Raw genomic sequence first — 26534 nt, 5'->3', positions numbered from 1 at the left:
TTTCATGATATCCCATAATTCTTGTAAATTCTGTTCATGATTTCTTACCATCTTCTCTGTTTGGCCAACTTTGTTTTCAAGATTAAATAATTTGTCTTCAATGTCTGAGGTTCTGTCTTCCAGGTGTTCTATCCTATTGGTTATGCTTTCTATGGAGTTTTTAACTTGGTTTATTGTTTCCTTCATTTCAAGTATTTCAGTTTGCTTTTTTTTTCAGTATCTCTAACTCTTTATTGAAATGATCTCTTGCTTCCCGTATTTGGTCTTTTAACTGTTGATTGGTGCGATCATTTAATGCCTGCATTTGCTCTTTCATCTCCTCCTTCAATGCCTGCATTTGCTCTTTCATCTCCTCATTAGCTTCCCTGATTGTTTTAATTACGTACATTCTGAACTCCCTTTCTGACATTTCTTCTGCTGTGCTGTCATTGGGTTTTATTGATGTAGTATCTAGGTTTGTTTGGGACATTTTCTTCCCTTGTTTTCTCATATTGGTCAGCTGTCAGTGGGACCCTGAGATATTGCAGATTTCTGCTATTGGCTTATAGTGTCCCGGTAGATTTCCAGTGTATCACCACCCAGGCTTCAGTAGCCTGATGTCTTGGAGGAATTTGATAATGCAGTGCATCCAATGAAAGCTGCCCCTAGCCCCCTACTGGTTCCAGGGTTTGGAGCTGGCTCTGTGCGGAAAGGCTCTCACTGTGGGCCTGCACCATGCAGCTGGCCGTGTGGAAGGAGCCCACCGCCGGAGTGTGGAAGGCTACCTGGGGAAGACTCTGGCTGCCCTGCCCTGCTCTGATAAGCCACCCCTATCTGTGCCTGCCACCCGGGCCGAGCTTTACCCAGTGGGCAGACTCACCTGTGGCTCTATTTCAGTCCAAGTCTCTCAATGCCTCCCCTTCTTAACTCCTGGGTTCTAGAGCGACTGGGGGTGCAGTCACCCTCTAGGCCGCCATCTTGGATCACCCCGTGAAAAGAGCCTGCGGCCGGAGCGGGCAGAGCCGCCTGAAGAGTTCTCTGGCTGCCCTGCCCTGATCCCAGAGGCTGCTTGCAGATCGAAGCTCTCCGTTGGTTCGGGGACTTGTGGCTGGTTCTATGTAGAAAACCTCTCACTGGGCGGTCTGGTCCGAGAAGCTAGCCTTGAAAGGCACCTCCCATCGCAGGGGTCCAGGCTACTTGGGGAAGTCTCTGGCTGCCCTATCCTGGTCCCTGAAGCTGCTTGCGGGCCGGAGTATGCTGCGCTGCGCTGGCTCCAGGACTTGGAGCTTGTTCTGGTCAGAAAGGCTCTCACTAGGGGGCCTGCTCTGAGAACCTGGAGAAGCTGGCTGTGTGGGAGGGGCCCACCGCCGGAGTGCGCACGGCTGCCTGTGGAAGACTCTAGCTGCCCTGCCCGGCTCTGATAAGCCACCTCTATCTGGGCCTGCCACCCGGGCCGAGCTTTACCCAGTGGGCAGACTCACCGTGGCTCTATTTCAGTCCGAGTCTCTCAATGCCTCCCCTTCTTAACTCCTGGGTTCTGGAGCGACTGGGGGTGCAGTCACCCTCTAGGCCGCCATCTTGGATCGCCCCGTGAAAAGAGCCAGACCTATTGTTCTTAATTAGGTTTTCTCAGGCTGACCATAGTCAATTTGACAGCTGCCATCCTGGTATGAGTATCCTCGTCTCAAGACTAATTGGAAGAAATGCTAATTCTTAATAAATAGTTCATATCAGATACTGAAATTCATGCTATCATTCTCACTTTTCTTCTGAGCTTTTAGTCATTATATAATATTAAGAAAATAAACTTTTGGTCAATCTCTTTGGATGCTTCTGCTCATATATTACATGGATGTAGTAAGGATCATTTTAAAAGACATGACTCCCTGGGGCTGGGGTTGTGATTCAGTGATAGAGCACCTGCCTAATATGTGTGAGGTCCTGGGTTTAATCCTCAGCACCACATTAAAAAAATACATTTACAAAAAAAAAGACATGATTCCTTTGCTATTTGAAATAATAAATACTCTATGGAGCATGAATACTGTTATCTCCTCTATCACACGTCTGGTGAGTTTTTTTCAGGAGGCCAGAACTTTGACCAACAAACTTTTTCTGTAAAGGGTCAGGTAGGAAATATTTTAGGCTTTGCAAGCCATACAGCCTCTGTTGCATACTCAACTCTGCTGTTATATGGGAGAAGCAGCCACAGACAATACAAAAATGAGTGGGTCTTGTTGGGTTCCAATAAAATTTGAACTAAAAACAGGCATTGGCCTAGATATGGCTAAGGCTGTAGCTTGCCAAGATGACATTTCTCCCTCAAGGTCAAGGTCATGCCTCAATCCATGTTGTAGATAATAGATAGTAATTATAGATAAATTACACAAACTTTAGAATTTTATTTTTGTAAGAAAATGAAATGAGAGAGGACTTTAAGTGAGTCTAGAACAACCTCACACTTATAGTCATCTTGAAGAAATTTCTTGAGAAGGGGAGAAAAGGATAGAAAAATAGCACATAGTGGTTAAGACCAAAAACCTCTGGGATAAGATGTTTGCATTTGAAACCTAGTCAAGCCTCTTGCAATAAGTGTCCTGGGACAAGTTACTTGACCTTCCTGTGCCTTGATTTTTCCATCTATAAAATGAGAATATTAACAGAACTCACCCTATAAGATTGATTAATGATTAAAGCAGAGAGTATACAGTAAGGACTTGGAATAATAGTGAGTGCATATATCCATGAGATGTTAGTTTTCCCCCACATATCTCAATCCCCTGGGAGTGGGCATGGATCTCAGCTTATTTTATCCTTGCTGTGAGTCACGATGAGCAATCCTTACCATCCACCATTAATAGTTGTGTTGATTCAAATTCTCATAGTGCTAATGGGTTATAATTTTGTGCTTTCTTACATTAAAAACAATTCTACATGAAGAAGAATATTTAACAAGGAAAGAGACAGCAAAGCTTAGTGTAGGAAATGTGAACATGCCCCAATCAATACACCCATGAGTGAAAACAACTTGGGAACGTGTTAGGTGACAATAGTTGAAATTATCAAAAGTTCAACAAAGTGATTATGTGCCTGAATATTGCAAATTATGCTCTTCGTGTTCATATTGAGTCTTATTGTTATATAAATAAAATGTAATTTAGCTATGTTTATAGCATGTACTTACTTTTCCTATTAATATTAACTGGTGGTGTGGAAGCCAATAAAAATGAGGGCTCATTAAAGTATACAAACTGCAAATGTTTTACAAATCAGATTACTCTATACTTTTTCCTTGTAACCATTTTCAATGGTTTTGATATTGCTACGTTAATCAATTGTATGCTTATAACATGCTTTTGTACATTCTTTGATTTCCCCCAAAATTTACCCTGCTACTTGCCTTGCTGATCAAAAGTTGGAGTGCATATGTGTTTATGGGGAATCAAATTTGGGTCTAGGAGAATATGTGACACATTTCACTTATCATGTGTGTACACACATTGCTCTGTGCTCCCCTACAGCAACATAAATGGCATGCCTGCAGAGAGTTCACATGACAACTCACCCATAACGAGTGCCCTCTCAATAGGCATACTTGTGAGAAGAAACCTCCACTTTATGGAGCAGGTAACCAAGGGCTTAGAATGGTTATATATTTACATGGCTAGTTAAAGACTGACCTGTAATTGCAATCCAGACAAGTAGACCACAGAGCCCTCTCTGCAAACACCATGCATCTCATTTGCATGAAACAGCCACTGAAGGAGCAAAGGAGATGGCACCTGCTTAACTGTTTTATCATTAGAAATATTCCCCATCTTATGTACTGCAAAATTCATTAAAAGTGGCATGTGGATCAAATCTGTACATGTGAAAAACAATTTTAAATTATGGGTGTATGAACTTGGTGACTTAATTTCTGAATTGGTAGCATTAATAGGTTTCATTTCTGTTGTCTATGGAGTAGACAGATGAAGGAGATGAAGGAGAATCTGAGCTTCAAGATGAGGGCATGTTATGCTCTTGATGTGTGAGAAATCTATAAGGATCAGTCAATGAAGGGATACATGACTCATCTAGCATGTGAGAGTGTGGAGTTGTGCAAGAAGCAAGGAGTGAAGGCGGAAGGGGAAAGAAGCCAAGGTACAGAACAAATGCTTAGTGAAATCTGGAAAAAAATGTTATGTGTACTGGAAAAAGTTCAAGAAATTGGCCATCCCTGATAGTATTATTAATCCCAGGCCATTACAATGGTTCTCAACCTGGAGCACCCTTTAGAATCTCCTGGAGAGCATTGTACACCTATTAACTCCTGAATTCTAGCAAGGGAATTACCTGTTTTGATCTAAACTTGCACTGTCTAATATAGTAGCCACAAGCCACCTGGGGCTTACAAAATTTAAGCCAGTTGAAATTAAATAAAATTAAGAATTCAATTATACCTTTTCAATAGCCACATCCCAAATCTCATTAGCCACCAGATAGGACAGAAACAGGTAATAAAAATTTTCATTAAATATAGAAAGGTCTATTGGATCACACTTTTCTAGAGGATGGGGCAAGAGTATTTTTGATAACCACATCAAGTAATTCTAATATACAATGAGGTTAGAGAACCATTGATTCTTATATACTTGGTTCTAAAATGTAACCATTTGTAGTTGAGCTAATTTTGCTTTTGAACATTCTTCCAAGAATATTATTAAACTAGACTTTTTCTGCAATCTAGAAATATAGCTGCATATATCTTCATTTAAAGCAGCTTGCTTGCTCATTTGCTTTACAAGTAAAGATTTAGATAGGTTAACTACCAGCCTTTGAATGAAAATGCATAAATTGCCTTTCCCCACTTCCAGTGAAGTGTTCTAACAATTCATGCTGATTTTGAATTGCTTTCTGAAAGAGATTAATAAGATAAATTATCTTAAACTGAAACTGAGAGGTTCATTGTCCACAGCTCAAATTTTAGGCAACAGATTAGAGGTGACCAAAGTTCATATATTTAGTGACAGTCAAAATTAATTCATTAATATAATAAGCTTATTAGGTATCATGTAATTTTGAGGGAATTGTCTTCCTTTCTCATTAGAAAAGAAACTCAATGAGATGAGACTTTTTGCCAAGTGTTAAGTGCAATTGATGAAACAAAGTGTATCACTGAAATGAAAAAGTGGAAAAGAATTCACTTTTGCATTTTTATTGTTGCCTATTTTGTTTTGCCTAATAGTTTTCAATAGTTTTCTGCCTCCTAAATATGATATTCATCTATCCTTAAGACTTGTTTTATTTCCTGCTGATTTGTAAGTATCTGATTTGGGATTGGTTTCTCTAGTATCTTTGGCCTCCCTGTATCTTTGTTCTGAAATACATTCCTTATTTAGCAAGTAATGAATCTTCCCATATCAGAATAAATGACCTGACTTGGAGAGAGTTCACAGGACATCTTACCCATAAGGAGTGTCCTTTCATTAAGCATGCCTGTTAGGAGAAACCTACAGCATCCAACCTTATAATGACATTCTTCATTGTGGGGGTAGGAAAAACATCTGCAAAAGAAATCCTATTCTCTGCTGCTTATTAGACCAGTGACATAATATCCAGGTTCGTTTATGAAAATCAGGAGGAAATGACATTTTCTAAGCTTATCCTCCCAAGTACATAAAATGAAATGCAAATTTCTCTCTCTATACCGAAGGGTATTTTTCCAAGTACAATATTGGGTCTGATTTCCTGAGGATCTATATTTGTTGGAAAAATTTAGGGTGTCTCCTGAGGAAAGTATCCCTAGATCTACTTGTTTGATTGTTGCCTAGAGTTGCCTGTGGTCAGTTGATGCCACTCCTGAGGCTTCTTTCCTTTACCACTCATGATGTAGACCTACATGTTTGTGTCCTCCCATTACCCCATTTATATCTGTTCTACAACACTCGACCTCATTCATCTTTCCTAAAACACTGTTTTTGTGGCATTACACCTTACCTAAAAACTTACTTGTAAAGGATCTGACATTCAGGAGATTCTGTGAAACACTAGCCCTTCAACCTCATTCTTGAGAGATCATTGTCCCATAGGCTGGTTTTCCATTCTCTGTTTCCTCCCGTGTCATGCTCCTATTAGTGTACACTTCTCTGTCTTGATTCCATAAGAACTTTAAGCACTCCATAGATTTACCAGATATCCCACAGTTGCAGAGAGGGCTTTTGGTTTATTTTGGATACTCCATGTCATGCTTCCTTTGCTCATGTGTCTTTGAAGGGGCCGAATGAAGAAAAGGTCACTGGCATGCTCTGTTGTAATCCAGGGGTTAAACCCACTGCATTTGGGAACAGACTGCCTGAGTTTGAATTCTGACCTCTATTTAAATCCCATTTCTCAGTTTTCTTGTCTGCAAATGGGGATAATTCTAATACCTTCCTCCTAGAGTATGGCAAGTGTTCATGGAGGCACTAAATATTAGTTGTTCTTTATTGTAAATGACCAGTTCAATTTTGTGGACTTAAGCAGCTTTCCAGTTACCTAACAGTTTGCTTTAATGGTAGATTTTATATCTGAAGGACCTCAAAGTTACTCTTCCTGCACATAGGTTATAGGAGTGGCAAGAGGATGCTAGAAATTATACCAAGATCAGAGTGCTTAGAATGGGGAGAGCTCAGACAGCTAAGGTTAAGGAAGCAAATGGTAAAAATGAGAGAAGGCAAAATCCTCTTATCCTTTGACTTCTCACTTAGTCTCTGAAAGTTCTGAACAATTGAAAGACAAAGTCTGATAATTAAACTAAAAGGCACCACATTTTAACTGAGCTCTTTAAAGTAGCAGATGAGATATAATTTCCTTCACTATTTACACTTTTTATGCAGTCTTGAAATGATTAAGACCCTAAGTGGCAACTCTATGCTACCTGTTAAAAGAGATTGATCAGATTAAAGTATGGTTTATCAGTAATGATTGTGACCTAAATGAAATTTCACTGCATCATTTTGAGATTCAGTTCTAGTTCTGAAAGATAAAAGCCTTACCTATTTCTAAGCATTAACTATCTACATTTTAAAACCTAAAGAATGTCATCAAAATGCAATATTTATCTCCTTTTAAATTAATGACTTTCTACATGCTTTGTAAAGTGATATATAAAGAATAATTTTTATTTTACCTTCCAGTTGATCAGCCTCTCTTTCCATGTGAAATGTGGAACAAGAAGGAATGAGTCACCTTGTAGTTCCTTGGGGAGAAATACAAGGGCCCATAGGTTAGGACTCCAGATTCAGTCTGTTTACATTTGTTATGTGTGCATGCATAGGAAGGAAGGCAAGATTAGTGACTTTATTAGATTCAATGCCCAAATCTCACAGTACAAGTTTTATTTTTCATTAATATTGTCAGAGTATTCACAATTGCTGGGCAGCTGTGCTCCAAGCAAAGATCCAAGGACCCAGGTTGCTTCTCCTTGTAGCTGTACTGTCTTCAACACAAGAAGGGGTTGATTTGGTTACCTAGGGCTGTGGAAGGAAAAAACCACTCCACCTTAGAGGCTTAAAACAAACACCATCAGTTCTGCAATCTGGTCTGAGTTCAGCTAGATAGTTCAGCTGGTCTTGACAGTGCTCCTTCCCCTTTTTCCTCAGTATGTGCTTTCTGCTTCTGGGCTTCCATCATTTCCGCTATAAGATGGAATGATGGAAGGGAGTGAATGCATGACAGACGTACATTGCTTAGCACCTAATTCATGTTCAGCCAACTTCCACTATGATTGTTATTATTACTATTCACTATTCTGTAGTGGCTATGTATTCCTTTTAAGTCAACACACATGGCAGTGGATGCCATGCTAAGGAATTTGGAATTCTTCATGAAGCTAAGAAGGGGAGGCAACAAAAGGTCTTAGGTCAAAGAGTGCTGTAATCAGAAATGTATTCACTCAAGATGTTTCACAGAATGGTTCTAAATTATTTTTTCCTGGAATGTGTAAAATATCACCCATGGTATAAACAGAAATAATGTAGAACAAGAAACTAGAATAAAGAAGAGTGACTGTTTAGTGGCATAGAAACTGTTCCTTGATATGCTTGACCATGAAGGATTAAATGGTTAAAAAAATGAAAGTGTGCACTTAGAATTTTTTCTGGTTAACAAAACTCTTCCACAGATTGAAACTCATAATTTTTTCCTGATAGTTATTTCTGATGCTGGTTGAATGATTCTTTTTTCTCATGTTGGTTCTACTTAAAGGATCGATGTTTAAATTTTAAAGAGGACTCCTTATCTTCATCCTTTGTTTTTCTGGCTTACATGCATTTTTTAAAAGAATGCCAAATATGCAACTTCTTTAATATATCCACATTTGCTCTGGAATCCTGACTAGGTTCCACTTGTAAAACAGACTAGGAATTTCACAAGATATTGTCTCTTGAGATTAAGATTGCTCACTTAAATAGTTGCTTTCCTCAGAAACATTCATTGGCCTGACAGTGTATTGTCTCTATCCAATAATTAATTTAATAGACCACCACAGATTTAGGCAATTTTCTTATTTAATTGATGTCTCTTCCTCATTAGGCATATATATCATGGCTCCTCCTCCTATTGCTTATGGAATATGGCTTTGTCTTTCAGTTCATTTGCAAAATTAGTACTGGTTGGGTTCACACCTGCTTTACTTAACAGCTGTGAATCTTTTGACAACTTCTCTGAGCTAATGTTTTGTTTTTTAAATATACTATGGGGATAATAATACAACTTTTTTGAATTCTTTTGACAGTCAAATGAGTTGGTACCCATAAAATGCTTAGAGCAATGCTTGACAGTGCTGTGTAAGAATTACATGTAACTGTATTCTCTTCATAAGCTAAAAGATCATTTGCCTAAAAAAATCAATTCCATATGTATCAGTTTCATGTGAAATAATGTATTAAATAACTTTAAATGAGGGTGTAACTTCAGTTGAGTGCCCTGCTTTATATGAGCCATACTAATTATCTGTTTCCAACATCTGAATGCGGGGACAGTGGAGGTGGAGGTATATGCAGTAACAGGCAGATAGCTTTTACTCTGGTTTCTCTTTAAGTGTAGTTATTCTAGTGAATAAAGAAAACCATCGGACACCTTTTATTGTTTTCCAAATAAATACCAGCAGTGACAGAAGTTATCTCTGTGTAGTTTACATGATTAACCTCACAACATCCTAGTAAAACCATACTGAGTTCCTTAATTTTAATCAGGAAGATCTTCCATGAAATCGTTTCTCAGTTTGTCAGTTATAATCATAGTGATTCTTTTGTTGGAATTCACTTGAGACCCATGAGAATTCTAACTTCATATCAACTGAGAAACAAAGATGTGTTTTTGAACTATATTTGGTTTGGTGCCATATGGAATACACAGGGATGAAGGTACTTAGTGATCAGGATATGTTTCTAATCTTCCCTTTTCCTTCTGTTCTTCATGGATCCTACCCCTGAACCTCCAATCCCAGCTGCACCCTCTTAAGCATGGTCACATGGGTACATTCACTCTGACCTCCACATCCTCTGTTCAGGAAATGAACAATTTCTCAAGGACTATTATTCTACAAAGAGCATAAAATGCAGAGCATATGTTATGCTTCTGTGTAAAAGAGAACAAAACCTTTTTTTAATGTTTGTGGAAGAAATCAGTGTTTGGAAATACAATTTAAGATTTGAGAATTTTTCCTAAATAAAGAAAATATCCTATGTGCTTTATCATGCTCTTGGGGTTTTACTAGAGGCTTCCAACATTCTTTGGTTGACTCCTAATAAGGACAGTTTGCATAGTTACAATCCAATTACTGTTTGTAGATCCCTGAGGAAAAAGAGATTTTTTTGAGGAATCCTTTCCTAACTTCAGTATATTTCTTCAAAATACTCTTATCCAAATAAGAAACAGGGAATCCAGTTTCAATTTCTCTTCATTCTTTTTGTCCCTGCCCTCCCTCTTCCTCCCCAGCACACACATACACACATACTCTCTCTCCCCTCTTCTCTCTCTCTCTCCCTCTCTCTCTCTCTCTCTCTGTCAAGCACACACTCACTCAGAGACACAGCCTGCCTCCGTTCGAAGGGACAGGAATTTCTCAATGGTCTGATGAAAAGATTGCATGATTTTGGTACCAAGATATACTGTAGTGGATGTCTCTGGCTACAAAAGGTATCGTGAGAGTCTCAGCTGTGTCAGCTGGGCCATTTCTCCAACACTCAATACAATCTGCCATTTCGGGATGCATTTTTCAACAAAAAGAAATTTTTTTTAGACTGAAGTTCCTACTCCAGGCTTAGTTCAGTTAGATTATAGAGGACAGCAAAGACGCAGCAAATACAATTCATGGGTAAGCAATATAAATATCTATACTTCTACTTCCTTTTCTGAAGAAGATTGTGATAAAATTTTGTGATTCTGTCATATCTATCTTATGGTTTTGAAAGAATACTGGATCAATCATTGTCTGAGATGTGTGACAGCTAAAAATTATCTGTGCCAATAGAGATTTATGAGCATCTTATTTTCAGATTGATTGATGATGCTGAAGTAGCTTGAAATGAGCAGACTCAAGCAGGAAGGAGAGCATGGTGATTAAACAGATCAGCATAATTGGGCTGATTTCTGCGAAAGATTCAGGCACAGACTGAGTTCTGACAGGGTAAAGTGGCTTATCTTCCCCTTTCAACTCATTGACCATGGTGCAACATTTTAGTTTCTGTGGCTGTTACAGATATAGGATTTGGAGAACAACTCCAATATTAGATAAGGTTAATAATAAATCCAATGTGCTTGCTTTTACAAAAAGGAATACCTTAAGCTTCTGGATTTTTAAATACTCTCTTAGCCTAAAGAGTCTTTTAATGGGAAGTCTTGGTGGTGAAAAGAGGTGGAATTTGACCCTTGTGTTCAACTCCTACCCTGCTACTATAGGAGTTGCTTCATTTAAAGTGTTTACTTTGCTCATTTGGATTGGTTTATCATGAGAAGTGGTGAAATTTATAATTTTAGTGGTTGTAAGTTTAAGTTCTAGAGCCTGAAATCTAGCTTCAAATCTCAACTCTGACAATGTGTGATCTTGGATCTGTGACTCGGTTTCTTTATTTGAAATTTGGAGATGATGATGGTGACACAATCCTTAGTGTTATTGTAAGGATTAAATGAGATAATACAAATTAAGGGCTTAGAAAGGTAACTAGCAGAAAGAGGGCTATCTATAAATGTGAGCAGTATCTTCAAGTTCTAATCCATCTGTGGAGGTCTGCTATTCTAATTTCAGCCAACTAAATTTAATTATAGAAAGAGAAGCAAAACTGTCAAGGATTGTTGACATGTTTTTAATTCAAATAAGTGTTGCCATTTTCCACAGTTCTTGGATATATAACAGGTTCTTTACCTCCTTCTGTCCAAGATTTGAGTAAAGCTTAAAACAAAGAATTAAATCCATGTGTGATATAAGAGTCCACAATTCAACTACATAGACACAGAAATGAAATTGTTGTTTTGTTCTGATATTTTTATCCATGGAAAATTCCAATATGTGGTCAGGTCCCCTCTTTGCTAACCACTGGAGAGATTTTTGCACTGGAAACAAGATGTAAGTGTCGTTTCTTTTTTGAATGGCATTAGCACAGCACTGGGTTTGACAATGTTTATTTCTATTTCTCAGGTTTATCAGTAATCCAGATGAAAAGGCCACTTGCAGATAACCACTTCTATTTCACCCTAGCATTTATATACTTTTCAATAATCTCCAATTATTGCTGTGTAGTATGATTTCTGTATAGGCTCTTTGGGATGTTTCTAAGAGAAACAAAATCTTCAGAGAGGGAGATAAAGTTGATCCAAAAGGCAAATCTTAATCCTAGATATGTCATTACTTTTAGTCTAGTCCAGCAGTCTGTGAACTTGTTCTGTAAAGGGTAAGATAGTAAAATATTTTCAGCTTTGTGGGTCAGGTAATCTCTATTGTAGCTACTCTACTCTGCCACTGTATTATGAAAATTGAAATAGACAATACCTGAATGAATGAACATGGCTGTGCTCCAATAAAACTTGATTTACAAAAACAATCAGTGAACAAGATTTGACCCATAGGCAATGGTTTGCTGATTCCTGGCCAGTCACTTGTTTCAGCAAAACCCTATCATTTCCATTTCATATATGAGAAAAAGTGAGGCATGGAGAGTGTAAGTAGCTTGCTAGAAAGTCACATGACTGGCAAGTGGCAGAACTGAGGTCCAAACCCAGGCAGCCCTTGCTTTTACCCACTACCCCATGCTGCCCTATGCCAACCAGTCTGCCTGTGAGGCTTGGCTACTGAAATCTGCCTGGCTCATTTCCTTACCTCCTTTAAGCATTGACTCAAATATCATGTTCTCAGTAAGATTGCCCTGGCAGCCCTCCCAGCACCCTCTACTCCCCTATACTACCTTCTTCTCTATCTTGTTTTGTTTTGTGACTTCCTCTGTGAATTTCCTTCACTATCCTGGAAGCTGTATGAGTGAGTGGCTATTTGTTTTATTCACTAATGAATCTCAAGGACCTAGAAAAGTGCCTGAATGAGAGATCATGCTACTCTGATATATATGGACATTCATTTAGCAATAGATAGTTAATACACCAAGGCCAAAGGTAAACATGAACTACCACCTCTACCAACTGTCCAGAATTTTCTAAAATTCATGCTTAAAGTTCTTGCTTATAGAAAAACTAGCAAATATTGATAAATAAAGCATTAAAACCTTGTACACTGTATTAGATGTGCTAAGTCCCTAAAAATGATGTCAAGGGGAGTGACTAAAAAATCAAAAGAAGAATTAGCAAATGTTGTTTTGTTGAATTCATAAAGGAATAATATATTTTACAAATTCAACCAGGGGCATGACAGTCACACAAGTACTCTCAGCTTTCCTGGAAGTTCACGAAGAAGGGAGTCCTATGTCACTGATATGTGTTTATTTTGGAGTTATGAAGAATGAGGCAGTCCTTTTCAGAAATGTTGGTTGTGGGCTTCATATTTAAATTTGTAATTATCTGTGAGCCTTGGAATTACTAATTACTAATAAATGACAGCTGGCAACATTAGGAAAACATTAAAAGGAATTTAGCACCTGGCATGATTGATCTAAATGATATGCCATTTTTCAGGTCCTAACCTATCCTCCTATTTTTTCTTCACCTTCTCATATTTATGGAACCAAAGTCCAGCTGGTATCTAGAAAAAATAACTTACACATAGTGAAACCATTTACTTACAACTTCCACACACATTTTCAAGAATTTTTGGTATCACTAAAACTGCCAGGTTTAAGATGGAGATGCAAATTTAAAGTGACAATGATTAATATTAACTTATAACCTAAATTAGCACTAATTCACAGCTTGTCACCAGCTAATAAGCCCTCTACAAGAAATTAATTTGCATTTTCTTTTATAATTCCTACACACCTGAGAATTTAGTCCTGAGAATTGAGTCTTCTTTGCTCATCTATTGACATTCAGATATTCCTGAATCTCACCAAAGAGTTCATGTCTAATTGAACTCACATCTTCACCACCAGAGCAACAGGGCTCAACCAATGTGCAAAAATTAATAATCATCTGGGGATCTGGTTCATGAGGGAGGTTCTCAGTCCTTATTTCTTGTGAGTCTAATTCCCTAAGTTTGCCTTAGAGCCCAAGAACCAGCATGTTTAACAGCCATCATCTGTCCAAGGTGATTCTGACATGGCTGGTCTGCAGACCACATTTTGAGCAGCATCCCCCCTTGCTGGCTACCTTGACCCTGGAAAGTTGACAATTGGATGAGACTAAAGAGATTCTGCAATTAGAGACTAGCTTCAAGGACATAATAAAATAATGTGGTATAGACCAAAACCAAAATTATTTCAATATTATTTCATGGGAAAGTCAAAACTGTTTGTGTTTAGTTCAAAAGAATGATCCTTCTGAATAAAACATATATTTTAAGTTGTTGGGATTTTGGTTTCTAGTTTGCTTCTTTTTTCTAAAGGTGGAGACATAGACTTCTGGTGGGAAGGAAATCTCTTCAGGTAATACTTTTAGTGAGTTGTTCTCCAGCTAATCAGGATTCTATTGTATTGAGACTTTGTGTTTGTTTCTTTTAAATTGATTTGTGGTGTTTGTGCTTCTAAAGTTAGTTAAAAATAAGTCCTGTGATTCTTTTTGTATTTATAGTATACAGAATAATGAACATATAGTTTATGCTTTTGAGGAAAAATAAACTGTATTAATAATTGTTAATATTTTCTGACTCCATTATTTTAATATGATTCTCTGTAATTTGAGCCTAACAACAGACCAATTTATTCTAAGTCAATGTTTCTCAACCTCTGAATTATTGACATCTTGGGCCAAATGGTTCTTTATTGTGGGGTTTGTTCTGTGCATTGTAGGACGATTTTCAGACTCCCTATCCTCTAGGTGCCCGTAGTATGATCATACCTTCTTCCCTTTCAGTTGTGATGAGCAAAACTATCTCCAGAAAATGCCAAATGACTCCTTTGGGGCAACATTACCATCCAAAGAATCACTGTGCTATGTTATTTTTATCACAAATGCTACCCTTTATTATACTGTTATGTAGTAGCCCAGAATAAAAGGAATTTTTACGACGGTCAAAGTCATTAGTCTGTTCAGAAGTACTGGGCCAATTTCTATTTCATCTACATTGAAAAATTGAACCAAATCTGAAATTACCCGTTTTTACTTTTTTTCACTTTTATTTGTTCTTTTTTAGATATATATATGACAGTGGACTGTATTTTGACATATTATACATACATGAAGAATAACTTTTTCTAATTAGGATCCCATTCTTAAACTAATATCCTATGTTTATCACTCAAAAGACTGTATGTAGAAAGCCTTAAAATGAGTCAACCATTTATGAGATAAATAGTCATCAAAGGAAAACACTGGTCTAGACTGCACATTTGAGAACTGAAAAACAGCCAGAAACATTCTAGGTTATGCTGGTGGGTGTTTGTCACTTGGTAACAACATTGACCTTTGTGTTCATGTCTCTTATGAGGTCCGATGGGTGTACCTGGGTGTCATGGCTTAACTCTTCCCCATATCACATCTTATAGCATTTATTTTTTACCTTTGTGAACTGGCAATTTAGGGCTCATCAAAATGTCAGTTTGTATTTGAATCAGCATCATACCTAACCCAATGTCTTTTCTCATGCCTGCATCTTTGACTTGCTCTGTCCTTCAATACCTTAAGAATTTTGTTTCCACTCATCTTTTCTCATTTACAAACTTGACCATGTGCCTTTCAGTGTTGCTGAGTGACTAGAAAGCAACTGTGGAGGAGAATAAATTCTGCTTTGTATTGCTTATGAGAAGGCTCTACAGGACTTGACCCTGACTTCTGCTTGATTTCACCCCCTGCTCTATCCCTCCTTCCAGGCTTGATTCCTGAATAAACCTGTTCCCTCAAATTCATTTCCTTTTGCACCCATTGTTTTCTCCAAAGTAATATTTCTACTACACATACCTTTATTCCCCTTACTTGTCTTTCAACTCTCCATGAAACACTGAATTCTCTACAAAACTTTTCTTGACTTCCAGACAGATGGAAAAATCTTGTCTCTTAGGCACCTGTTGCATTTGGTACTTATTTCTAATATCACCTACTGTGTGCTTCTTATTGACTCCTTGTGTTCTTCCTACCTGAAGGTTGAGGACAAGGACTATGTGGTCATTTTAATAATCCCAAACCTACTAGCCTGCTATAGTACTTAGCATGTAATAGGTGCTCATTAAATATTGATTGAATCAATTAACCAGGAAGGTATAGTAAATATTCCTTTTAGAAATTGATTTGTTTCAGTCATAAGTTATAGTTCAGAGATTGGCAAACTATGGCCCACCAGGCAAATCCAGCCTACCATCTGTTTTTGTAAATAAGGTTTTATTGAAATATGCCACACAAATTCATTTATAAATTATCTATGGCTGCTTTTGTGCTCTAAAAGCAGAGTTAAATAGTTTTGACAGAGAACCTATGTCCCACAAAGTCTGAAATGTTTACTGTCTGGCCCCTGACAGAAAATGATTGCCAACATCTGCTATAAATAATTAAGCCCATTGCAGTTTACATGTTTAAATTCTTTTAAAGAATATGTATGTAATTGTATTTTGACACTTCAAATAGCAAGCAGCTCCCCTAGGTACCTAAGCTTCATTTGTAAAAGTCACAAATTCATCTGGAACTTTCCATTTGGGAGAAAGAGCAATTCACTGATAATGTATCTTGTGGTATACTAAGTTCAAAGGATACAAGTGAGATTCATACCCCCCAGGTCCCAAATCCTGACTGTTTAAATGTGTACTTAGTGTAGTTATACCAAAGAAAGGAAAAAAATCCAAAACACACTGACCCTGGAAAAGTCCCCTTCAGATCACCACGTGTGACCCCAGACAACCCACTTTGCCTAGATTTGCTTATTCACTCATCTCTCTGAACCCCTTCACAAAACATCTTCCCCAAGCTCCTCCTGGGCACCTCTTAGTATTCATCCTATCAAGACTAACAAACCATGAGCCCTCACTTCTTTAGCCCTTGTTCAAATATTGCCCAGCCCTTCTATCTGAACTCTAAATCCATTTCCTTGATTTTATTTTTTTCCTCTCTAGCAACACCTAGTGCATTTAATGCACTATACCTTTACTTACTTTGTTCATTTTCTGCCTCCCTTAAATTACAATCTCTCCATTTGCGAAATTAATGGAATGAAATCCCAGTTAAAGTAGAAAAATTATATATTGTCATGCACTTATCAGAGTGGGGGGTGGTAGGGGGAAGAGAAGAATGAAGAAACTTTGGACGGTGTAGAGGAGAAAGGGGTGGGAGGGGGTAGGAATGGAAAAACAGTAGAATGAAACAGACAGTATTACCCTATATATATGTATGATTACATGAATGACGTGAATATACATTGTGTACAACAATAGAAATGAAAAACTCTACCCCATTTGTGTACAATGAATCAAAATGTGACTATAAAAATAAAAAAAATTTTAAAAGAAAAATTAGTGAAGAATTAGCATAGTGCCATTCACCCTTTGGAATGAACATTTTAAGGAAAAAGTTGTCACCAGTATGGAATGAAAGTATGTGGATAGTTGCTAGGTCAATGTCTTTCTCTCCCTTCTTTTAGATGAGTAACTTCTTCAAGATGGTGAAGTCTTACAGTATTCTTGTAAGTGTTCTGCTCATTGCAGTAGGTCCCTGACAGTACCTTTATGAGCCAGAAACTGTCTCCCCAGAAATTTTCTTGATTGTTGAGGAATAGCTGTCTCTTCAAATCTATTGCACTGTGACTGGCATCCGATTTTCAGGAAGTCTTCTTCAGTAAAGGACACTGGTTTTCAGAGGATTGTGAAATTTTCTTTCATTGACCATCAATTTCTCACTGTTGTCATTGAGGGTGGAGCCCAAAACTCTCAGTGGACAACAGAGGTGAGGATGAATGCACACAAATGCACTCTTATGCTTATGGGAATCTTTACTGTGACTCTTCAATGGAGTATTTCAATACCAAATGTCTTCATGAATATATGTAATTATTTTTCATATTTCTGTACTTCTTGTCATTAATATAGCTCATGAAAGTACTGTAAATAGAAACTCAGTGGTTACAATTTTGCTGTAGAGTTTAAAACCATACATTCTTAGCCTTGAGTCCTCATGATTTGGGGAAAATTACTTAATTGCTCCAAGACACAGTTTTATCATCTATATTAATATTATAATAATATATAGTATATATGTATAATAATAAAATATATTATCAATACATAGTATAGTAATATATGTATATGATGTATTGTATGTTAAAGGAGCAGTCAGTCCTCCTTATCCTTGGGTTCCACATCCTCACATTCAAGTAACCCTGGATCAAAATTTTTCCAAAACCAAAAAAAGAAAGGATCTGAATTGAACACATATAGACTTTTTTCCTTGTCATTATTCTCTATGTAATACAGGATAACAACCTTTCGTACACTGTTTACATTGTATTACGCATTAAAAATAATCTAGAGATGGTTCAAAGTGAATAGGATGAAGCATGTTGGTTAGGTTATATGGAAATACATTGTAATTAAATGACTTGAGAATCTTAATATCTTGATATCCCCATGGGGTACTGAAACCAATCCAGCACAGATACAAGAGAAAACTGAATTATTGTATACTATGTTACATTAGTATATACTATTATATTATTGAATATTCTATAAGATAGGGTAATAAATGTTGACCACCTCATCATGTCATTGGAAGTTTTAACTAAAAGCTCCTGGAACAATTGCTTGCATGTGAAATGCTCTCAAAATGCATTGACCATACTATTCCTAGTGTGCCAGAGAGCAGTGAGCAGCACAGTTTTTCCTGTTACTGAAATGCAAAACCTAAAAAGTCCCTTTGTATTCCTACAAAAGGGAGGAAGTAAGACCCTCTCACCATCTTTCCACATACTTATCTTTGACTTATGTTTTCATCATCAGATGAGACCATGTGACCCATCAGCTAATTTAGATTTTGATTTTTGCAAATCACTGAGAAAAGCCATGGTAAACAGAGGATCTGATTTTGGGAATAGAGAACCAATTGTGGAACACAAAGGTGGCTTTTTCTTGCTTTGATTACTGATGAGAAAAGAGGATGAAATTTGAGAGCAGTAGGTGAATGGTGTGACTTTTGATGTTTTTCCCTTGGCCTGCAGGGTGATTTCACCTGGAACAGCATGTCAGGTCGCAGCGTGCGGCTGAGGTCAGTCCCCATCCAGAGTCTTTCGGAGCTGGAACGGGCTCGACTGCAGGAAGTGGCTTTTTATCAGTTGCAGCAGGACTGTGACCTGAGCTGTCAGATCACCATTCCCAAAGGTAAGGCCCTGTCTGCCTTTTTGCCAGGGAATGCTGCAAGTCAAACATCTGCTCTGCCAAAACTACAAGCTGCAAACTCTTCTCATACCTAACACTAACAGAGGAAGGAAACTCTGGCTTCTTGGTCATTGGCTGGCATTCATGTCCATTTTTTTTTCCTTCGAGGTGCTGGGGAATTGAACCCCAGCCCTTGTTCATGCTAGTCAACCATGCTACAAGATGAGCTATATGGTCAGCACCTCATGTCCATTTTGAAAGACATGTCCAAGCAGGACAATTTGCATGTCAGCTAACACGTAATTGAAAGGGAAGTTGGGGCATTACAAATGAAAGCCATGTATATCTCACTCATCTACATATTTTCACAATAATCAGTGAAAGGGCTACCAGGAAGCTCATCTTAAAGGGTTGGAAGAAAAGTGGTGTCTGTCTCAACTTGATTTCAAAATAAACAGTTGAAAAGATTGCCTTAATATTTGGTTAAACTTATTGTTTGACCTTCTTACACAAACTCAGAATCAGGGATTTCATGGAAGTGTGCTCCTTGGTAGCTAGCCTAGCACCTGGTGTGCCTAGGTTGGGCTGCACCATGATGACACTGGAGCCTGGGTACACCTGCTTGACTGATGTTTTGACATGGGTCGTGATTCCCATAAAGATGAGGAGCAGGCACTTGAATTTTTTTAAGCCATAAAATTCTGTCTCTGAATGTTTACTATTTTCTGTAAAAACACTTTATAATTTGTATGAGTATGGAGCAGAAAACTAATTTAAAGCAGAAGGAATAACTGTAATTTTATACCAATAGTGTAAATCTTCCTATAAAAAGTAATATTGACCAGTGTGCTTGATACATAAAAGCAGAAACTACATGGATATTTATTCATCAAATAATCCATATTAAATGTGTTTATATATATCCACACACATAGAATACATATGTATATACAGATATACATAGATATGTGATCGTCAACTAGGAATGATTTTGCATCTCATCCCCAATCTGCCAATGTCTGCCCATACATTTGGTTGTCAGAGCTTGGGGAAAGGGTACCACTGGCATTTAGTGGGTAGAGCCCAGGGGTGCTGCTAAATTCCCTACAATATACAGCACAGGTTCCCTCAGCAAGAAATATCAAGTCCCAAGTACCCAAGCACTAAGGTTGAGCAACTTTGTGTTTCATATGAACATATGCTCACATTCTATCACCCACAGTGCTGGCAGCACTGATTAGTTGGCTCTTTTGTGCCTAAAGAAAATAATGCTGTTTAGGAGTGTAAGAATTAGGCTTTGAGAATTTGTTCCATCACACACACACACACACACACACACACACACATACACACAAACTTGGGCAGTATGTTAGTCAGATTTTTGTTGCTCTGACCCAAATATCTGACAACAACAACTTATAGGAGTAATAATTCAGAGATTTTAGTTCATGGTTAGCATATCTCATTGCTCTGAACCTAAGATGAAGTGGAGCATCATGGAAGAAAGGTATGGCAGAGGGTCGCTGCTGAGTTCATGGCAGTAAAGCAGCAGGGGGGGGGGGAGGAGAAAGGGGTCAGGGAAAACATATAGTCCCCAGGAGCACACCCCAATGACCTAATTCTTTTAACCATGCCTCACCTGCGTATAGTTTTTACCACCTTCCAATAGTCTGTTCAGAATTTTAATCCATCAAATGGATTAATCCACTAATGATGTCAGAGTCTTCATGATGCCATCACTTCCTACAAGCCCCTCCTCTGGATATTGCTTTATTGTTTTCAACACCTGAGCTTCTGGGGACATTACAGATCCAATCCATAACAAGCAGTTTGCCTCAGCATTTTTGTGGTACTCCTTCTAGTGAAAGGACCAAGCTAGGAAGAGTACCAGAAAAATACTGAGCACACAGAGCTTGCCATTGGATTGCAAATCTTAGGGTCATATTTTTTTCTTTAGGCTGGAATCTAAGACTCTGTTGAGGGTCGTAATGAAGTTCAGAAAAGACAAGGGGAGGCCTAGAGGCTAGCAAGATGCACATGTTACTGAGAGGTGCTTTGTTGCTTTGACTCTTTTATCACACTCTATTGCTCCCTCTACCACAGCCAGATCCTCTAGAAAGGAAATTCCTACCCCTTTTATATCTTTCCACATTAATCTTACATAGAGGCTCTCAGTAAAGATAAGAAGAAAGTAACTTGGGCAGTTGAGAAAACCATGTACTAAAGAATGCCAGCCCATGTTTCTTCTTTTCTCAAGGATAGACCCTTCTGCCTTAACTAGAGTTCGTTTGTTTGTAGGATGGAGATGAGATCTGCCCTCCCCTCCCACTTAGTTCACAAGTTGCTCCACACCCTCTTCCCCAGAGTCCTGACCTGTCTCCCTTTCATAAATATAGACACATTTTGGTGCTGATAATTGAACCCAGGGGCAGTTTACCATTGAGCTACATCCCAGTCCTTTTATTTTTTCGTTTGAGACAAGCTTTTGCTAAGTTGCTGAGGTTGGCCTCGAACTTGTGATCCTTCTGGCTCAGCCTCCCACACTGCTGGGATTAAAGGCATGCACAACCTGATACAAACATTCTTTTCATTCTTAAAAAAATAGAAATGTGCCAAGCATGGTGGCACATGCCTTTAATCCCAGAGTCTCAGGAGGCTGAGGCAGGAGGATTGCAAGTTTGAGGCCAGCCTCAACAACTTAGCAAAGCCCTAAGCAACTTATTGCGACCCTATCCCAAAATAAAAATTAAAGGCTGAGGATGTAGCTCAGTGGGAAAATGCCCCTGGGTTCAATCCCCAGTACAAAAATAAATAAATTAATTAATTAATTAATTTAAAAAATGTTGGAAAAACCAATGTATAGTGAAGGGGATGATGACTGAAATGTTTTTGAAACCTGTATTGAATGCACCTTAGATAAGCTATCAGGAAATAGATATTTTTGTAACTATGCTTTTAAATCCAGTTAACTCGATGTTTCTCTTTTCCCCTGCTTTTAAAAGAGTCTACTAAATAAATAAGCTTTACCAGTTAATTTTATAAAACTTCTTGCTGAAAGCTGTGTCTCCATTGCTTATTTCTGAGACTATGTTTCCCAACATTTGTAGGGAAAGATTTACACTATTGAGAAGCTCAAAGATATTTCCAGACCATGGGGAGGGGTGTATTTTGACATTTTCTATCAAAATGGGAATTAATGATTTACAAGTAGATTTTCTCAGTTGTGGAGGAGAGAAGGAATTGTGTGACTGGTAGAAAAACCCAGACATCACCCAAGGGTTTTTGAAGGTATTGTTTTGGGCAGATGGTTTTAGACATGAAATATTTACTAAGATCTTCTGAATATGTGGCCAGAGCCATGTGCTATGATGACACCAACTATAGGCTTGCGTGTGGCCACTTTTGATCCCCAGGCATACCCCAAAAAGAGGTTCTAAATAGTTTCAGGCATTGTGTGAATAATTTTCCCAGAAAAATAAACACAGCAGCCAGCACCTAGAACCCAAAAAATGACACGACACTTGGTTAGATAGTGAATGTAATGAAAATGAAAACATACTGAAGCTCTCATTTCTATTCACTGTCACTTTGCTATGATTGTACAGGCTTAGTTATGACTATCTACTCGGAGAACCCTCTTCTTTTGTGAGATGGGGACTTCCAGGGCTCAGATGAATGATATTATAACATAGCCATCAACTGCCAGGATTCAGCTGAGAGAGGGGACAATTGAAGATAGGAAGGGAGTTGGGAAGTTACTGGGGTGACCTACTAAATGGAAATGTCAGGGGGCATCCAGAGCACAAGTGGAGAGTTTGACCTTCTGTGGAGCTACAATAGGTAGACATTGGTTAGATGGGCACAAATGGAGATGAATAAAAAGATGATGAGATTCACTGTGGTATATTCATATATGTACACAGAAATCTCACCATCATGTACATCCATAAGAAATTTATTTTTAAAAACTATGGCAAATGGCAGAAAGATCAGTAGAGTAGAGAGAAAGGAGCAGGGGTGGGAGAGAAGAGGGGAAGGAGAGGTACTGGGGACTGAATTGGAACAGATTATATCCCATGCTTTTACAATTATGTCAAAATGGATTATACTATCATATATAACTAAAAATAACCAATAAATTTAAAAAAGGACTGGGGAAGGTGCTCAGTGGTAAAGCATCCCTGGGCTAAATCCCCAGTACCTAAATAAATAAATAAATAAATAATAACGGAAATAAAAAGATGGTGGGAGAGTATGTAGAATTCAACTCTAGATTTCTTCTCCACTGCCAACCAAATAAGAAATAACTTCATCCACCAGGGTTGAGAATGGGGAAGAGTTCCTGGAAGTTTAAGAAAAGTGTAGAGGGGTAGAAGAGATAGGATCTAATGGAACAGTAATGTTGCAGGATTGTGAGGCAGACAAAAGGTCCATCTGAGTCTTGTAGCTGGACATCTAAAATGCAAATAAATATCCTGGCAGCAAAGCACCATTAAAATAAAATACGCCTTCTTGTACTTTAAATTCCTTAGTCTTAGTTAATCCAAATCTCCTCTGGTTAGGATTTTCTAGTTGAGTTTAACAAAGGTAAAGAGGGACAAGATAATTGACAGAGTATCTCTCATTGGTAAAATAATGACCCCTCAACAACATTGACATCCTAATCCCTGGAACCTGTGAATGTTACCTCACATACCAAAAGAAACTGCAAATATGATAAATTAAGGTCCTTGATGTAGGAAAATATCCTGGGTTTTCTGAAGGAACCCAAGATAATCATGTGGATATTTAAAATGGAGAAATTATACCAATTGTGGTCAGAGAATGATGAGATTATGTATTGTGATTGTGGAGAGAAAGATGCAATATTTTGGCTTTGAAGATGAAGGAAGGGGACCACAAATCAAGGAAAGTGAGTGGCTTCTAGATACAGGAAAATGGGGCTGGGGAGATAGCTCAGTCAGTAGAGTGCTTGCGTTGCAAGCACAAGTCCCTGGGTTTGATCCCCAGCACCGCAAAAAAAAAAAAAAAAAAAAAATAGATACATGAAAATCTAGAACTTCCACAAAGGAAAACAGTCCCGCTGATACCTTGGTTTTAGCCCATTGAAACTCATTTCAGACTTCTACTTCCAGAACTATAAGATACTTAATTTGTCACTAAGTCTGTGGTCATTTGTTATAGCACTGATAGGAAACTACTATGATATCCAAGGAAATGATTATAATCCCAGATAAGGTAGTCTAAATTGGATTAGATGGTGTTTTAGAGAAGTTAGAAATAAATATAAAAGATGCATATTTTTCTTCAATAAGAATCAAATATAAATATTTATATAAAGATATCAATTATATCATCAATTATCTATAAACTGAATGTGATTCCAAAAAAAGCTCCAACAGAATTTGTTTTAGAATTTCACTAAATTGATTTGAACACCATCTCAGTGAATAATTATATGAAGGTAGTCAAGTCAAGGGAATTCTGACAAAGAAGTGTAATGGAGATTATCTCTGCCCATATAGTATAAATTATGTCATAAAACTAAAACAATTAAAAGAGTATTATACTCCTTCACAATAGATAGGCAAATCAATGGGCTACAATAAAGTTCCAAAATGAACCAAATGTATATGAGAGTTTATTACATGATTAATAAAAATGGTATTTCTCATCAAGAGAAAAATGTAGATTATTATATTTGCTATAAAGAGATAACTATTAGAGAGGAAAAGCTGAATTATAACCTTACTCCTTACATCAGAATAAATTCATGTGAAAGAAAGATTTGGAGATTAAAAAAGGAAAAGGAAAATATAACTGGATATATGTGTATATAAATATATATATATATATATATATATATATATATATATATATATACATACACACACACACACACACACACACACACACACACACACGGAAGGTACTACCCAGAAAACAAAAAGAGGTAAATTTTACTACATAAAAGAAAAATACAATCATCTCTATGACAAATAAGCAAATAAAATTTTAATAAAATTGACACACTAAATGCTAACTTCTTTACTATATAGGCTCTAATACAAATTAAAATAAGAAAGAAAAAAATCTAAAATATGGACAAGTTATAGGAAGTTCACAGAAAAAGAAATGCAAATAGTGTCAAATATTTAGAAAGTTGCTCACACTAAAATACATTAAAGAAATAAAAGCTATGGCTGGGGATGTAGCTCAGTGGTCCAGTGCTTGCCTAGTGTGTATGAGGCCCTGGGTCCAAATCCCAGCACTCAGAAGAATGAGGAAGGAAGATCACAAATTCAAAGCCTCAGCATCTTAGTGAAGCCCTAAGTGACTTAGCAAGACCCTCTCTTAAAAAAAAAAAAAAAAAAATATATATATATATAGGACTGGGGATGTGGCTCTGTGGTTAAATGCTCCTGAGTTCAATCACTGGTAGCATAAAATATGTATAAATAAAAATAAATTGTTAACACAATTTATAAAGCAATTTGGCTGCAATTGCCTAAGTTTTCTATGGCCCAACAATTCTACTTCTCAGAGCATGTGTCACAGATATACACTTGTGTTCATTGGAATAGGCTAACCACTCAATGTAGTAACACCATAAAAGCATCTTTGTATTCAAACACCATTGAGTGCAAGTTTGCCATGTGGGTGGGTGAGAATGGACTGTACCATGCATTTACTTGGGATCCAGACTTCTTGTCTCTTGTGGCTCTTCCCTCCTCTATATTCACTCAGAAAGGCCATGCCAAAACTGAATAATGAATAAGATTTACATAAACCCTATAAAATGACTGAAGAGCTTATTTTGGTACCCTTTTGAGTCTGAAATTGCCCCATGGAGGCAAGCAGGAACTGTTTCTGACTGTTCAAAATAGGCTCATGGCAGAGGCTCTTGGATGAGAGTATCTTGTCTGTAACAGTCCAATCCTTAGAAACAGAACCAGGAAATGAATATAGGAATCATTTTATATATTAGGCTATATGTTAGGCTCAATGAATATTACTTTGATAATATTTTAACACAAGTAGGTCAAGACAGGGGTTAGTGAACAGGTGTATGTGTCAAACCATATTTTATTTATTTTATAAATAAAGTCTTATTGGAACAGTCATGCTCATTCATTTACATGGATGCTTTCACCCCATATCACAGTACAGTAAGTTGTGGTAGCCTTTCAAAAGAAGACATAATTTTCCTAAGTACATATATAAACATACCATAGTGTACATCTACAAGAAATTCATTTAAAAAAAGTTTTTGAGTAAATGGAAGAAACATCAATAGAGGGAAGGGAACAGGGAGTGGAGGGAGTGAAGAGGAAGGAGAGGTACTGGGGAATGAATTACAACATGATATATTCCATGCTCTTATAATTGTCAAAATGGGTTTTACTGCCACGTATAACCAAAAAGAGCAAATGAAAAAAGAAAAGGAAAAAAAGTTTGCCTTTTGGCCCTTTACTGGAAAAAAAATCCTGATGTCTGCTCTAAGGTAAAATGAAAGGAAGTAACTGATTATGGCCACGATCAGTGTAGGACATTAATGTAGGCAATATGGTTTAACCTCATTATATCATAAATGAGTGTTTAAAACAGAATGGTTCCAAAGAGATAAATGCATATTCAGTTTCTTTA

At 37.5% G+C, this 26534-nt stretch overlaps 1 protein-coding gene across 1 annotated transcript in view; it reads left to right on the top strand.

Moving 5' to 3' along the window:
• The window catches only part of Arhgap6 (Rho GTPase activating protein 6), a 467990-nt gene that overhangs the window by 361022 nt on the left and 80434 nt on the right, over positions 1-26534 (top strand). Inside the window, exon 2 of the mRNA XM_047535497.1 lies at positions 18731-18890. Coding sequence (XP_047391453.1) covers positions 18731-18890 — 160 coding nt within the window. The remainder of the gene's footprint in view (positions 1-18730; positions 18891-26534) is intronic.

The sequence above is a fragment of the Sciurus carolinensis genome, chromosome X, assembly GCF_902686445.1.
Source record: "Sciurus carolinensis chromosome X, mSciCar1.2, whole genome shotgun sequence".
Taxonomy (NCBI): Eukaryota; Metazoa; Chordata; class Mammalia; order Rodentia; family Sciuridae; genus Sciurus; species Sciurus carolinensis.
Note: the sequence above shows the minus strand (reverse complement) of the source record. Positions and strands in the feature narration are given on the sequence as shown.